General features: G+C 43.1%; 1 protein-coding gene across 2 annotated transcripts in view; it reads right to left on the bottom strand.

The window, feature by feature from the left end:
- rbpjb (recombination signal binding protein for immunoglobulin kappa J region b) overlaps window positions 1-10,834 on the bottom strand; it is a 48,602-nt gene extending 37,768 nt beyond the window's left edge. The window contains exon 1 of one of the 2 annotated variants that reach the window (XM_037111713.1): window positions 10,588-10,834. In XM_037111713.1, coding sequence (XP_036967608.1) covers window positions 10,588-10,607 — 20 coding nt within the window. In that variant the 5' untranslated portion in view covers window positions 10,608-10,834. Of the gene's footprint in view, window positions 1-6,248; window positions 6,268-10,587 lie in introns of those variants that run through there. The other variant, XM_037111715.1, reaches the window with a different exon arrangement.
- Between the last annotated feature and the right edge of the window lie 5,438 nt (window positions 10,835-16,272).

Below are 16,272 nucleotides of genomic sequence, written 5' to 3'. Positions count from 1 at the left end.
ACAGGGTCCAAGGTTAACTGAGCTAACCTGCTAATGGCATGTAGTCACTACAGCTGAAGAGTAAGAGCATAGAGTGTGGAGAGTTGCACCTAGCAGCTTTGCTACACCATATAGTTTTGGACCTACCTTCGACATATCCTACATGTTACATCTCAAAAAAGCTGAAGTATGTTGCCGTCTTTATTTAAATTCTCCTATTACACTTGTAAACACAACAAGGACGATCACAATTCCACTAAGCTCTGAGCAGTTAGCTTCACTGGGGCTGTTGGGGTTTGGGTGCATTAGCAGGGCAGATGCTTGTCATCACAACACGCCTTGTTGAAAGGTGGCCGTCCTACTCACTATGCAACGCTGTTGCCTGCTTACTGAATTTCACTCCCATTTATTTTCCACGGGCACTGATCACACTGCCCAGACCAGTTCTTGTATTTGTGCCTTGATTAACTCACACTAAAGCAACTCCTGATGAGTCAGTATTCCTCAACCTCAGCACCCAGGTGTTTCAAATCATGCAGCCGTTTGAATAGTGGATGGGTTCGTTGGGAACTTTTCTTCATCATATAACTAGTGGGGTGGCCTTGAGACTACAGCGCTGCAACTTTTTATTTACTGATGAATCAAGCAAATATGTTCTTAATTTTGTCTGAGCGGAAAAAAAGGCATCGAACTGTTCAAAACCCAAACACATTCAATTCATTGAGTAAGAAAAACAGCAAATATTCAAATATAAAAAGTGCGAACATGTGAAATTTTTGCCAATTTAGCTTGGAAAAAAAAGATGGTGAGTTAATTAAGTACCTAAGTGGCTGCTTAATAATTTTATGTCATCAACTAATTGATCATTCATGTAATTGTTTTAGCTTAATTAAATGCAGTCTTTTCTTGATTAATTGTTCTGTCGTGTCCAACACCAGAGATTAAAAAGGCTGCAAATTTTTGATTAAGTTAAAATGTGTGACAAACAGCATTGTAATGAGGTACTGTGGTGAATCTGGTTGTCCAGATGTAAGAAAACAACACACGTTTATCTGGCTCAAAGACAAATAAATGCCTAGTTCTTTCTGTGACAATGAAAATTGTAATGAATAACGGATCATTAGGGTTAAATATTATATATCTTTTAAACATATCTTGCAGCCCTCGCCTTGGTTTTAAAATGAATTGTTCAACCAACTTTCCAAAACCAAAATATAATTGGAAACAATGATATAAGACAGAGAAAAGCAGCCAATCTTCACAATTGGAGGGGCTAAAACCAGAAAAACTACTGAAATGAATAGCAGGTTATCAAAATACTTGCCAGTTAATCGATTAAATAGCTAGCCATTTCAGCTCTACAAGTATATGATTGTATCTTTCCAGCGTACAAGCTTTAATTATAAAAATGGGACTGTCAAAAACGAGCCACAGTCTCTCTGGACATCTATCAGCTCAGGCAAACTAACCACTGTCTTGCCCTGCCCTTGCCTCAAAACCACTCAAAGGACCGGCTGCACTGCAACAAGAGAAAAAAATAGAATTCCTGGCAGAAACAGAGAGCGACACACACACACACACACACACACACACACACACACACACACACACACACAGAAAGAGAGAGAGAAAGAGAGAGAGAGAGAGAGAGAGAGAGAGAGAGAGAGAGAGAGAGAGAGAGAGAGAGAGAGAGACCTGACCTTTAGCCCACATGCTGTGAGATGATCCTCAGCAAACCAAACCAAATGTAGAGACCGCGACACACTTGTGTGTGTGTGTGTGTGTGTGTGTGTATGTATGTATGTGTATGTGCAGTTCAGCATTGACTTTGTTAGCTCAGGGCTGCTGTCTGGTTTCACTGTTGCTATCGTGGTGGGGAAGGGGGCTGTTGTTCCTGCTACATGTTCCTCTTTAAAACATGCTGTCTTTCTAAAATAGTTTACTCTGTCATTAACAAGATGTGAGACAAGGGATGGTTTCCTAAATCCCGACCACACACACCAATTTGTCTTGAACCTAGAATGCTTTCAAAAGTAAAATCTGTTCGACTCTCACACTGGGAGGTGTATCAAAAAAAAAACACCAGTTGGTAAATTATGGCGAATCTGGGCTCATTTGTCTACAGACGCTTAGGCGAGTTGGGGTTGAGGTTAGAATATTTGAGGTCCAATTCTAATAAACCCAGCAGGGTGATAAATAGAGAGACTTTGCTGGTGACTTATTAGGATAAACCAACAAGTTAGTTTCCTTCCATGAGCTCATGTGAAACCTCACGTACATTCTTGTGCAGTGCTTCCAACATGATGGCAACGGTAAAGAACATCAAGCTGCAGCCACAAGTGCAAGATGATCAACCACAACATGAACAACCCAGCTCTTCAGGAAAAAAAAGCATTGTTTCCTCAACCACAATCAATAGACTGTTCCACAAAATGACACACATGTCTATTACTTCACTGTGATTCTAAAGCAAAGGCCAAAGCCTCCTGACGTCAACAGCCACAGGAATGCCACCAGGCGGATTCTTCAGCAAAACTCTCCGGCAGCCTTAGTTAAACAACCAGACAATGCAAAGAAACATTTGGAGATAACAGTGTGCCTTTCCTGGAATCCCAACCCCTCTCTCTCGCTCTTTGTTCTTTTCTAGAATATTTTCCTGACACTTGATAACTCCTTTTCATGCCCTTCTCGCTCTTTCTCAAAACCTCTCACTTTTAGAGGGTAGATGCAGGCTGCTAGTCTCCCCCTGGATGCCATCACTTGCCTTAGAAAATGGCAGGAGTGAAGGATGGCTTGCAGAAATCATGGGCCGGAACATAGGCTGCAACTAACCATTACTTTCATTAGCTTGAGACTGATATTGCAACAACATTGTTGGGACAACTATTGGTACTTTAATAAAATATGAACCCATGTATCATAATATTAGCGCCAAACTGATACTTGATTTTTTGGGGGGCAATATCGATATCAATTGGGAGGAAGTATAGAATTCAAATATTAATACTGATACACTGGCTGATTTACAGACACCTTTTTTTTATCAAATACCCCTTAAATTTAATCATCAAATCTTTGTGACAAATATATAGAACGGAGGCAGGATACTTTGGTGTTTCAATGGATGATATCAGGGATATCAAACATCAGCCAACTTGTCGGCCTCTACAAGATATATGGATAGAGACATAGTGTCATATTGTGATAACGATGTATCGATATACATTTCCCAAATGACAAATTGCTACTTTTATGAAACAAACATATGGCGTTAGATTTTTGTCTTGCGTGTGCAGTAAAACAAGCTTGCCAGCAAATTATATTATTTCACAAGCTTAGATAACTCTTTACATACAAATACTCATATCCAACAACCGGCATTTGTGAGCAAGAAACAAAACGTAGGGAAAGGCAAATCGTATTGTTGAAACATTGCACAGAATCTGCATGTTGTACAATCTATTTGACAAGGTACCACTAAAAAGTCTGATTAAAATACCTGCACTGATGTGTTCATTTTCTTGCAAAGTCAATGGGATAGCTGTAACGATCTCAAGTCAAAGGATCGATTAGTAGCAGAAGATGAAGTCATATCTTCATCAATTACAAACCATTTACCTAAAGAGGATGAGATACTGCTCTGTGGTCTCAGCAGACTTTATATGATGCCACTATCAGTCCCAAGGCTGCAACAACATTTCTTTGAGTGAGGTTTACTACAGGCTGGCTCGTTGCTTGCCACTCCCTCCTTATCTAATACAGTAATAGTGGCAGTTGCTTACAGCCGTGGGAGGTGGCTTCGTTAGGGGCTTTCCCAACACGGGAGAACCTGAGTATATTTATTTGCAACCTTCCTCTGAGGGGATGAAGAAGCCACACTCTATGGATGTTGCAGAGCAGACTGAATGTTCTGACAGCAGCGAGACCATTGAACAATGCTTCTGAGCCCTCAGTACCACAGATGAGAGCAACAAAGCAACTATTTGGGCCAGCAGGATAAGAAAATACAGCTTTTCTCTTTAAGCATGGCTCTCTGGTGAATTCTCCTGGAAGCTTAGAGCAGCATATTCTCATCTTATACAACATATCAGAGGCCTGGCATCAGTAATAGACAGCTTCAAAATACAGACCTCCTTCTGACATCCCTAAGGGGGAAAAAAATTACATGAAGAAAAACAAAGGAGAGAGACAGAGGAACAAACACATAAGTGTCAATACTGTTCACGTTGTCTTCCTCTGAATTTCAGCTGCTCCACCATAGGAAGTAGGTAAGAGTTTGTTCACTGGAGCTGAATGAAAGCAAACAGGAGTCAGACAGGGGGAACTGGTTCATGTTTTCTGAATGAAACATCCTGAATGTGGAGGGACAGCGGGGGCAAAAGCTGCTGACACAGTAGAAACCACCATTCCCTTGGCGAAGCTGTAATCGCTACAAACAGCAAAGGAACAGGGGCAGGGAAAGGCGAACGCAAGGGCTGAGGAAACTCTCTTGGAGGAGAGTGAGCGCGAGAAAAGACGCCTAACCACTCCAAAACAAGAGTCAGTGGATAGGTACGTACTTCCACCGCCTGTCACATTTGCCTCGTGTTAGCTTTCCATCTCTCTTGTCTTAGCTAAGCAGGAAGCAGATGCCAACAACAACACCGAGAGGACTTGGGCCTCTATCAAACATGACGCCAGGGCTGTTTTCAAAACCACACTGGCTTTAGATTTACATCAGAATGTTCCGATCCCATCCTCGCCGAAGCAAACAGCAGCAAGATTTTTTGGAAGACCAAGAGAAAAAAGTATGAGCTCAGGCTAATGCATTCCAAGTCTTGCACAAGTAAATAAATGCCCCATTGTCGTGGCTTTTGTACGAGAAATCCAAACCCTTTATTAGGCCCATGGCTTGGAGACATTAGGCAAAAAAAGCCCTTCAACAGATCATTTTTACCATGTTCTTTCCTGAACTGATTTTCAATACTTGCACTTTATGTGTTGGCCAATAACAACTGTATACTACTCATCGTGCATGGATGGTTTGTCATGGATGTGCCTGAAATTTTGCTCACAGTTCACAAATATTGGCTAGTTGTGCAGGAAAAAAATCTGTGAGGTCGCATGTGAGACGTTGCTTAGAACTAAAACTGCAAGATAGTAAATTAATGTTTTTGGCGATCGAAAGGCAATTAATTGTCAACCATTTTGATAATCCTCTAAGAATTAGTCATTTTTCCAAGCCAAAAACGTCAAACATTTGCTGGTTCCAGCTTCATAAATTCGAGGATTCCAATATTAAGCTTTTTTTCCCAATTACCAGAATTAAGATTTTTTTCGTCCAAAACAGATACAATAAATTATCCATGTGAACTGCAAAAGTAACATGTAATTTAAGTTATCAAAAAAGGTAATTAGGAGTAATAAGCACAATATTTGCCCTCAGTATGTATGAAGGCCAGCTGGGTCAACGACTCACAAGTAGACTCTGTAATGACATACCCACAGAGGGTGTAGAGCCTGCAATTCATCTCCAAAAAATTATATTATATATACTATATTGAATTACGATACAACTCATGTTAATGATTATATTTCCATCACAACTTTAATTTCAAAAGTTAAAACTATTCAAATGTGATGGGTTTCACTTGTTGGGGTCTTCACTAACAAACACGTCATGACCAGATTTTTGCCATTTTTTGCAGCTTACAATTTGCATATTGCTTTTGGCCACAATTCAATTTTGATCGTACTCAGATGAACTGTGCCACCCTAGCTAAGAATAAGCAGGAATGAGGCAGATGTGCTATGATGGTATATCTGGTGCACACTTGAGCACGTGGCTGAGGACCAAGAACGGGGAGTGCCAAGCTGGAGGAGATCCAAGCCAAATTACGCAAAAATGTGCATTTCTATCCCCCTGGGTGTCTCCTGTGGTTGTTCCCCTGAGACAGACAGACGCACACAAACAGGCTGAATGGGGAAACAAGAGAACGAAGACACTGAGTCAACCAGGGCGTGTGGTGCTGTAAGAGGCCCCATCAGCACTCGACCAAACAAGTCGAATCTGAACCCTGAATGAAACTGTAGGCTTCGGGGGATATTTCAATCATGTGAAGTAATGGATATGCATGAACTTCCAAAACAATAGGCTACTGTAAGCAAGAGAATAAATCCCCCTAAAGATGTCTGGCGGTGGCGCATTTGCTTTGGTGCTTTGCCTGCGACTTCTGTACAGCTTCCCCCCTGGCCTGTACACCCCCTACCCCACCCTCCCACGTACACACCACACACTTTGAAGATTTTCACAGCTCTGGGCGGATATAGGAAAGCTTTGGGGGCTGCAGGATACTGAGGTGACACACAGATCAGGTGGCTTGTATCATCTCTGTCGTTAACCTATCCATCAGTCTTGCAGCCTAGGTAGCAGAGAGAGAGAGAGAGAGAGAGAGAGAGAGAGAGAGAGAGAGAGAGAGAGAGAGAGAGAGAGAGAGAGAGAGAGAGAGAGAGAGAGAGAGAGAGAGAGAGAGAGAGAGAGAGAGAGAGAGAGAGAGAGAGAGAGAGTGTGTGTGTGTGTGTGTGTGGACATGGGGCTGATGCTTTGAGGAGCGGGGGAGGCGGGGTGCCTTTTAACTCTAGCCCGAGCCTTTGCCACCATAAAGGTCAGCGCTTCGACATCTGCTGCTCTCTCTGAACCTCTCCTTTCATAAAGGGAAGCAGGGAAGAGGAGAGGACCCTGGGGACTGGACGCACGTGCACACACACACAAACACACACAGATCTACTTTTATGTAGGGGTACACACACACACACACACTATTTCACCTTCAACACAGCCGCAGAACTCAAACCACTCACTCATTCGCTCCTGCTAACAAATGCAAGAACACAAGGTTTGCGCCTCATAGACAGGCTCAGTGGTATCATTACACCAGCACGGAGACGCTTGGCTTTTGGCCTGAAAGACTCTATCGTTTTTTCTATCTAAAAATGGAAGGGGGGGGGGCTAAATGGAATCCCGTCCCCCAGGGGCACAGCAAAGGCAGAGCAGTGTTGAAATAAGTGATTCATGCTTTTATCATCCCAGGTGAACAGTGCTGCTCTTTCAGCTATCGGTTCATCAGCTTCTCTGGCAGAGGGGAGGAGAAATTACGAAAGCAACACTGTCCCCTTTTTTTCCACTTTTGTTTTTGTGCCTCTCACCTACATGAAGGGAGGTAATCGGGAGGACTTTTGACAACTGTGTCATTGTGGCAACACATAGTATTCAGAGTAAGACCAAGTTATACCAGGGGAGGAACATTTTGAGTTTCATTTGCACATGTGGACAACACACTAGAGTATTACAACAGTTGTCAACGAGAGCTGAAAGGATTAGTCAACTGAGAGAAAATTGTACTCTGATAATTGATGAATCATTGGAGACAAATTTCAAGCAAACACGCCAAACATTTGCTAGTGCCAGATTTTCAAATCTAATATATTCTCCTTCTCTCTGTTTTAAATCTTTGTAAAAGAAATGAAATGTCAGATTACTGATTGCGACAATAGGCTAGTTGTTGGTGCAGTCCTAATATCATAAATTTTACTTGCCGTGTTATCCGTTTTCAACAATTACATCCAACGCAGCGCTGAAGTGTGGATCCAAAACAGATATTAATATAAACAGAAGACATTGGCAATTAATTAGTGGTTGACGTCTTACCAGTTCGCCTATCATGATAATTGATTCATCGGTTTGAATATTTGGTGCTAGAAAAAACTCAAAATTCTCTCATTCCTGCTTATTTGATGTGGTTATTTTCTGGTTTCTTCCCTTCTCTACGACAGTACACTCAATATATGGGCTGTGGACAAAACAAGACATTTGAGGACATCATCTTAGATGTTGAGAGGAGAACACAGATGGACATTTTTCACCTTTTTTTTTTAATTTTATAGAAATTCATAGAAAATAATCAAATGATGAATCGACAATCAAAAGAACTGTTAGTTGCAACACTTGACTTGAGTGTATGTTTGGCTTAAAATGATATTCCTCACTGGATCTAAGGTACATGACAGGAAGGACGTGTATGCGAAGACCACTTTAATAAGGCTATGCAAATCATCTGTAACTGACATGAATTCAAGCTAATGGTTGCTACAAGCTCTTATCAGCCACCTTTAAAGCCTACATGGAGTGTTTGATACTTGAAATATACAGTGGATTTTGTCCATGCTACACAGCTCGTTTGGCAATTATAGGAGTAGTATATCAAATGGAATGGTAGGTGAGCTAAACTACAGCACATAATAAAGATCAGATTAATTAGTAACTGCCACCAACAGTTGTGCACATCCAGTATCAAACGCCACGAATGGTGTTCGGACACAGAACACACACTTGATGGTTGATAAACAGATTTCAAGACAGCAAACTAAACTGGGCAGAAATAATAAAACGTTTAACAAACACAGGTCCTTATATATGCAACACAGACTATGGCCCAGGACAAATATTAAAAAACAAAACAACTTCGGAATTTAGTGACAGTGAAGTCAGTCTTAGCTTGGCTACGACTTTTAAATTCAGACATAAACAGAGAACCACAGCCTCTCTGTAGTACTATTACAAGTGAGTCATAATACCATTAACAAGCCCATGGTTGTGAGCCCCTCCCTATGTAAAGCCAGAACCATTCAAATCGGGGCATGGCGCTGTGGTCGGGCTCTGTGATGCCACCGACCGTTACTGTGAACACATCCTGCCATCAGCTAAAAAGACCCCTTATGGCACTTTAATTTTCTGTTAAACTTCTCTCGCCCGAGCACACAAACCCACCCCATCTTCCTCTCACACACTGACCCCCACTCCCTCTCCGCCCCCCCCCCCCCTCGCAGAAAAACACACAGCCAAACGCACGAATCTGGAGATATCATCTGGACAGGTGGCCAGCCACCCAGACCTGACCCGCCTGCCCTCTAGCTAGCTCCCTCCCTCCCTCTGCCGACTCCCCCTACAACCCCCCTCCTCAACAGAAATCAGTTCAGGTCTGCTGGAAAGCCCCAAATGAACATGCACAGCAAACCAGCTCCCCCTACCCCACCTCCCCTTTTCCTACCAACATACACACACCTCCAACAAGCCCAGCAAATGTCTGTCACCCACTGCGCTGTCTGTGGGGATTACAGCCTCAACAGTGAAAAAAAAAAGGGTTTATGTCTACCTAACGTGCAGGGAAATAATTTTAATCAGGGCTTGCTCCACAGACTGACAAATGGAGTCAAGGAAACTGGCTCACTGGGACACAAACACCAGGTCCAGGCTTATTTATGTTCAATAACATGATCATATTACTAGTGATGCAATGATGTACAAAAAAAACAAGGCAGCCCTGCTTTACATGAAAGATACCCTTGACATTCTCTATCAATTCAATGGGCAGTTTGAAAATGTTAATAAAGGCAATTTTCCCATTAAAAAGCCCAGGCTGACATTCTTATCACAGATGTATTATCTAGTAGCAATTACTGAACATGGACTAAGCCTAATGAACTTCTTTTAATTTGGGGAAATGTATCCATCTCAGAGATACAAAGAAGCTTAAATGTAACTTGGAAGAAGCAGCTGGTTATCCAATATTTAGAGCTCATCTGTGAGGGGGACGACGACTTAATTTCGAGTTCTCCAGGGAAGAAAATGTCACTTTTATCATCAACAGACTGTAAATGCGACACTAAATCAGGTCTGGTTTGTTTTTCAGTGGTGATAGGGTTAGGCACACATCATTGAAGGTGTTTATCAGTGCAATTTTGTCCAAAGATGCACTCCTCGTCTATGGATAACCAGCGGTGGGATCAGGGTTTTCATTAGATATATGCTAACAGAGTTTCCACGCAGATCGCTGTGTGAGTAGTAAATACTATTTTTTCCAGCACTGTCGTCTGAAGTCATAAAAGTACGTGCGTTTCGCTGTGTGTGGCAGCTCCGGGCTTAAATATTCACAGCAACGCGAAAACTATCCCACGCCGTCCTCGAATTCACTCCACATTTGTGTAAAAACAATGCCAAAAAGGATGCCTTGCTCACAAAGCCGCAACGTGTTTCAGTCACATATCGCTAGCTGACGTCCATTATCGGACAGCTAGCTGTGTTAAGTCGTGAACTCAAACTCGTACAAACGTGCTGCCCGGCTAAACGGTGGGCACGTTTCGGGAACAAATTCAGCACCATGAATTATACATTTGCTTTCAGTCGGGGGGAAAAGGAGGCGGTGTGTGAGTTTTCAAAACCATGCCCCACTGGTTGTGTTTAGCTCGCTGGCTAGCCCCGCTAGCTAACAGCTCGCCGTTGTCTGGGAAAAAAAAGACCACCGAGGGTGAAGTATCGCTTAGCCGGGGCTAGCTCACAAAAACACTGCAGCAACAGTCAGCTCGGGCAAGTAACGTTAACTGGTCAAAGAAAAAACACTCGCACGCAAACACACTCAGACAAAGAAATGACTTTTAGCCAGTGGACCAGTAGCCAAAACACTGCAGTGTGCCCAGGCTACAGCACATGGATAAAAATAAGCTGTTTCATGGCAATAACTTGTATTCTCTTCAACTCCGCTCCCCACCACCAGCCCCGAATTTCAGACTCACCCTGTCACAACAGGCGCCATCTTCCACAAACTCTCACCAAAACTCCAATACTCGCGATATCCTTTCTCTCCCACAGCCCAACAATCCGCCGAGACAACAGAAGCAGACTGGAGGTGTAGGGACGAGGGAGACGGAGAGAAAGGGGGTGGGTGAGGAAGACAGAGAAAAAGGGGAGGCGGCGGGTAGCAGCAACAGAGAGAGAGAGAGTGAGCGAAAAGGGCAGACGCCACAACAACAGGCGTGGGAAACTTCGGAGATCGCGCGAGGGTTGGAAAACTCTCACAATAGGCGAGCACAGTGGGAGCGTCCCCTATCGCGAGATGTGCGTGGAGTGGAGTAGTTGTTTATCTTGTGGCGCTGAAATACTATTCCCACGTGTTTACCGGGTAATAAATCACAGCACCGATTGGTTTGGGGGGAAAAACGGTAGTGGTTAGGAAATCCTCGGTTTTCCCAGGCTCACACACATTTTGCATTATGCGTTCTGTCTGCTCATGGCGTCTCTGCAGTGTTCAGCATTAACAGCTGCGTGTAATTACAGCCAAAAGCTGACTTTTATTTTATTTCCCAGTAGTAGTATAGACAACAAGCAGGAGAGGTGATGAGACTGCAAGGACACGCTGACTTTAAATAAGAGCAGGAATTAATGGAGGGTTTCTGCACAGCACATTTACTATTCCCCTGGGTAACATTGCAGTTCCTGTTTAGAATGTGGAAACAATGGTGTGAACACATGTGAATGGGCCATACAGGGCAGATTAGTGCCTTGCCATCACACCGGGGAGCCCCATGACCACCCTCCTCACCACCCAAACCTCAGCCTCAGTACAAGGGAGGCTATTATTTAGAATGATCATGCTTGGAAATGTGGCATGAGCTTTATTAGCCTTTCCGTTTGTGACTGCCTTGGCTTCTCCCCCAGCCAGATTGCAATTTTCAAAAATAAGAGAAAAAAAAAAAATGTGTGATGTGTTATATCACCCCCACCACAAACGGGTCAGGTCACTCTTGTTTATATGGGGTGGGGCCCGAGAGCCGTAAACCTTCATGTAGGTCTCTGTGTTGTTGTCTCGACACCCTTCATTTAAATATGTTTGGCGATCTTTGTTAACCTTACAAGTGACTTCTAGTGGGAGCTTTTCCAACTTAAAGATAAAAGTGAAGGCTTCTGAGACTACACTGACGGCAAGTCAACACTCTCATTTGTTAGATGTTGTGTGTGTGCAGGCTCATTGTGCCTGCGGCTGTTTTTTTATGGAAAAAGTTGCAGTTGGATGATTTAAACTGACTAAAAAAGACAAACACAAAACAAAGATTTGGCAGAGTTGCCACAATGTGTAAATGGATTGAATAATTCAGACTACAGGCTTAGTTGTTTTGTTCTTGAAATATGTGGGTGCAACAATTTAAAGCAGGGATGATTGATGATACAGGTATAGGGGACACACGCCACAATCCCAAATATTGAAATATCCTCTAAATGCTACATAGCTCTGCTAAAATGGGCAACTACGTATCGATGTCCAAAACAGCAAATACAACCATAATCCTTCCTCAGCTAAACAAATCGCTGTTGTTATTACTACTTGTTCTAGTATTACAGTGCACTGCAGTTGTGTCTGTGGTTTGTCCCAGTGGTGTTGCCGTAGTGTTACCCCAGTAGAACCCTGTCAATTTTGGTAGTTTTTGTTAGGTGTTATGAAAATAATCTTTTATATTTGTGCTTATAGTCTCGCAACCATACGCGAAATTCCTGTCCGAGCGTAAGCTAGCTACCACACATACTGCGCGTTAGCTAGCACAGGGTTCTTCAGTGTTTCTCAGGACAAGGAGCCATTAGCCGATAGAGAGATGGAGTTTGGGCTGCTACTACGGATATGGTATAAAATTCTGCATATTAAACTCGGCCTACAATAATGTACAGTGTGGCCTGTAATGCAGTGTATAAACAAGTCATCAGCAGGTGTAGCATGGCCAATGTTTGACGCATTAGCTTCCTCCGTCTCCAGTTTCTTCGGTGGTTTCCGAGGTGGGGGTTTGTCGGTCTCTTGCTCGATGTGTTATGAAACAGTCCACTGTAGCTCACAAGTATCACTGCACACTTGGAATGATAACACAGATTACTGGCAAACATGTTACCATACACACATAAAAGTAGTACTTTCAACACAAAAACGTATAAACGTGCTAAAATATCAAACATTCATATCTAATGAAGAACAAATTTATGAATAAGAAGACTCAAATTAATACGTCTGTACTTTTCCACACACTTTCTCCGTATGAAGTAGCAGATGCAGATCCTCCCCCGGTGTAAGACTGCAGAAAATCTACACATTTCAGATTTTTCAGATGCATAATTCATTTTTATGGAGCTTCACTGTTCTGCCAGAAAGAAAGAGAGGGGGAGAGAGAGAGAGAGAGAAAAAAAAAAAGGAGCGAGAGAAAAGAGTTTGCAGGGATGAGGTTTTGCATGAGAGTGTGCCTGGCCCGCCGCCCACACTATGAAGACACAGAGACGAGGACCTCATCCTGCCCTCAACCATTTTTCCTTTCCCTCTATTTTTTATAGTCGGCGGAGAACCTCCAGTTACACTCGGAGTTGAATGGGGAAGCATAAAGTTTCCTCAAATGTTTTACAGCTGAACACAGTAAAAAAAAAAAAAAAAAAGGAAAAAACGGAGAGACTACACAAGTGCAAAAGCCTTTCAGAGAAAATGGGAGTGAAATAGGAAAGGAGAAGAGGCCCCTTATTTTGAGGATATGTTAACTTTATATTTAGACGTGTTCGGGGTTTGAGCATTGACCTTTGCCGGCATGCTTTAAAGAGCAAGTATATAGGTCTTGCCTCAAACTCGCAGTTTTTCTCCTTTTCTGTATCATTTGTTCACTGACTTCACAAAAAGCATATTTCCACAGCCTTTTTTTCAGATCAGCAAGCTCCTACACATGTCCCAATCCCCCCCCACCACCCCCACCCTATGTCCCATTCTCTCATTAGGAGTAAAAACCATTTATTTTAACTGAGACAGAGCCAATTCAAGCAATCGTGACTAAGCCGTAAGCCTCGAGTCCATAAATCCACTCACTTGACTGCTTAAGCTCGTGGCTCTGAAGGAACGGGGTGATTGAGATAGAAAGATTCTCGTCCCCAATGTGGAAACTCCACGCTCGCAGCAGGAAATCATCCCATCTGTGTTATCTCTCTCCATATATATCTAGTGTGGCCTACATACACGCATTTGTACACCTGTATTTGTTCATAGAGAGGTTAAAGGGTCACCCGATTTGAAGCAACTCTGTGACAGGTGTTGCGCAGATTGACCGTTAAATCTAGTAATTCCTCGCTGAGCTGAAATTGTGAAATTATAACAGGTCTTGCTCTGTGGTCTGGGCAATTTTCTCATCCAGCTTATCCCGCTATAAGCTCTAGCACTACTAGCACTACTAGCACTTCCTTATTAAAATAAAAGAGGGGGAATGATTTTTATCTGCAGATTTTTGAGGACCGAAAACAGAGCGAGCCAATTAAGGAAGTGCCGTCTGGGTTTCCTGATTAGCAGCCCTTTGACTCAAAGTCATTTGATACAACCGGAGGGTGGCGAAACTTCCTGAAATGGGCAACGGAGCACAGTCAGAGCGAGAATCAGAGGCAGACAGAGAAAAGGTGGGTAGAGAGACACTAGGTCAAATGTTAGACGGAGGCAGGCTAGCTGTTGACGCGAAGGATCGGCCGGGTGCCAGACAGAGACAAGAAATCAGGATTTGGGCCGCTAGTGCGACTCCTACATGTGTTTACTGCGGAGCGACTTGGTTTTATTCCCTCAGCGAACATCACAAGATTATAAATCACACATTAATCAAAACTGGCTCGTGTGAGTCTGGGTTCACAGCAGAGGGAAGGGCGTCCGTGCCTGTCCATCCGTCCGTTAGGTCCATCTGTCTTGATCTTGGGCCGCACGGGAAAACCCAAAGGTGGACGGGGAGAAGGGGGGGCAGGCGGTTTGACAAATGTAGAGGACGATTGCTCCCCCCTCCCCTCCCGCCCTCTGTTCAAAGACTCCCACTTCTATCACATGACTGTCATCACAATTAGATACCAGAGACATCACAGGGCCTAACAGCAAGAGGGGAAAAATGTGACAGGGTGATAAGTTTGCAGACTGTCAAGGGAACGAAAGCCTGTTTTGCAAGCTTACTCTCTTTTGAAAGCGAGGGGTGGGGGGGGGGGCGGAATCAGAGGCATGAGGAAAGAGACGTTTCCCCTTTCCTGGACCTGTACGGTTCACGGGGAGTTCAAGCCAAATGTATACGGGCCGGGAGCTGCAGAGGCACGCTATGTGGCAGCTCTGACACGGCCTAAATGTGACATTGGAAAATAAGCACGACAATATGATTGACTCCTACCAAAGCGGCTTTGTAGAGTCTACCTTTAGAGACAGAGTCAGAGAGCTTCTAGTTCAAGTGAAAGCCTTTATGATCTGATAGTTACCCAAAATTTTTAATCAAGCGTAATCAAGCCACACGGTGTACATTTTACAGCTCTCTCATTGAGCCAGATTGTGGGCTTTCACACGCATGACACAATCACCAGGGCCCATAAATCCATTAGTGCGATGGTTATCAGCAGCTAGATACAAAAACCAAAAACCTGGCGTGTCTCCTCCGTTACCCGAGGAGAGATGTCAACACTGCAGCCATAGCACTTCTCTGATCGTCCTGCCGAGGATTGCTCACGGAAGATTTCATTCTCGTTTTCACCAGAGGGAAGTCTTTTCATAAAAAGTTATACGAGCGCCGGTCTGGGCCGACTTGGCTCCGTTTCTTGTCGCCATCTTTTTAAATCAGCGTCCGCCCCGGGGTATTGTGCTTTGATTAAAAAAGCAGAGTTGATCACGAGCTCTGAAAAATATGTTGGAAGAATTATGTTATGTAAAGTAAAAAAGCAGCTTGTTGCCTTTATTTATGCTCCCAAACTGTCCCTTGACAAACATGTGACATTGTAAAAGGGGGAATTTTTGGGGAATTTAAATATGTCAGTGAGTTTAAATGAAGTGAAATCCCACATTTGTGGGCATCCAACCATATATTTTGACTTTTTTATATGAAACACATTGTATAACATTTTAGAAGAAGTTCTACGGAAGCCCTGAAAGTACATATCAAAGATTTTTCTCAGATTAGTTCAGAGACTTTGGTTTACTTACATATCATAGCAGTGGCATTACCTTCAATCAGTACATTTTAGACCAACTTAAATGTAAAATTTAGTTGACTCGTTGTACACACGATTTATTTTATTCCCTGGTAGTGAGAAGACTTAACTCATGTCTGAGTGTTAAGGAATAGTTTGACATTTTAAACTGACATATTGAGAGTAAGATGAGAAGATTGAGACCACACTCCTGTCTGTTCGGTAAAAATGAAGCCTTGGCTAGCAGCTGGTTAGCTTAGCTTGGCACAAACAAAATGGTGGGAAACAGCTAGCCTGGATCCAAGGGTGAAAAATAAAAACTGTCACCACCAAGCAGTCTGGGTTATTACACATTTTTACCATTCAGTGGTCAAAAGCTGAGGATGTTACCTAAAGAGCTGCTGTAATGTCCTATATTTTCTTTACCTTTCTGGTTAGCTTTGCTGAGCAAACTGATCGGGCTAGACACACTACGGTCTATTGATTGTTTG

This window comes from Acanthopagrus latus, chromosome 10 (genome assembly GCF_904848185.1).
Source record: "Acanthopagrus latus isolate v.2019 chromosome 10, fAcaLat1.1, whole genome shotgun sequence".
Taxonomy (NCBI): Eukaryota; Metazoa; Chordata; class Actinopteri; order Spariformes; family Sparidae; genus Acanthopagrus; species Acanthopagrus latus.
This window is presented reverse-complemented; position numbering and strand designations above follow the sequence as displayed.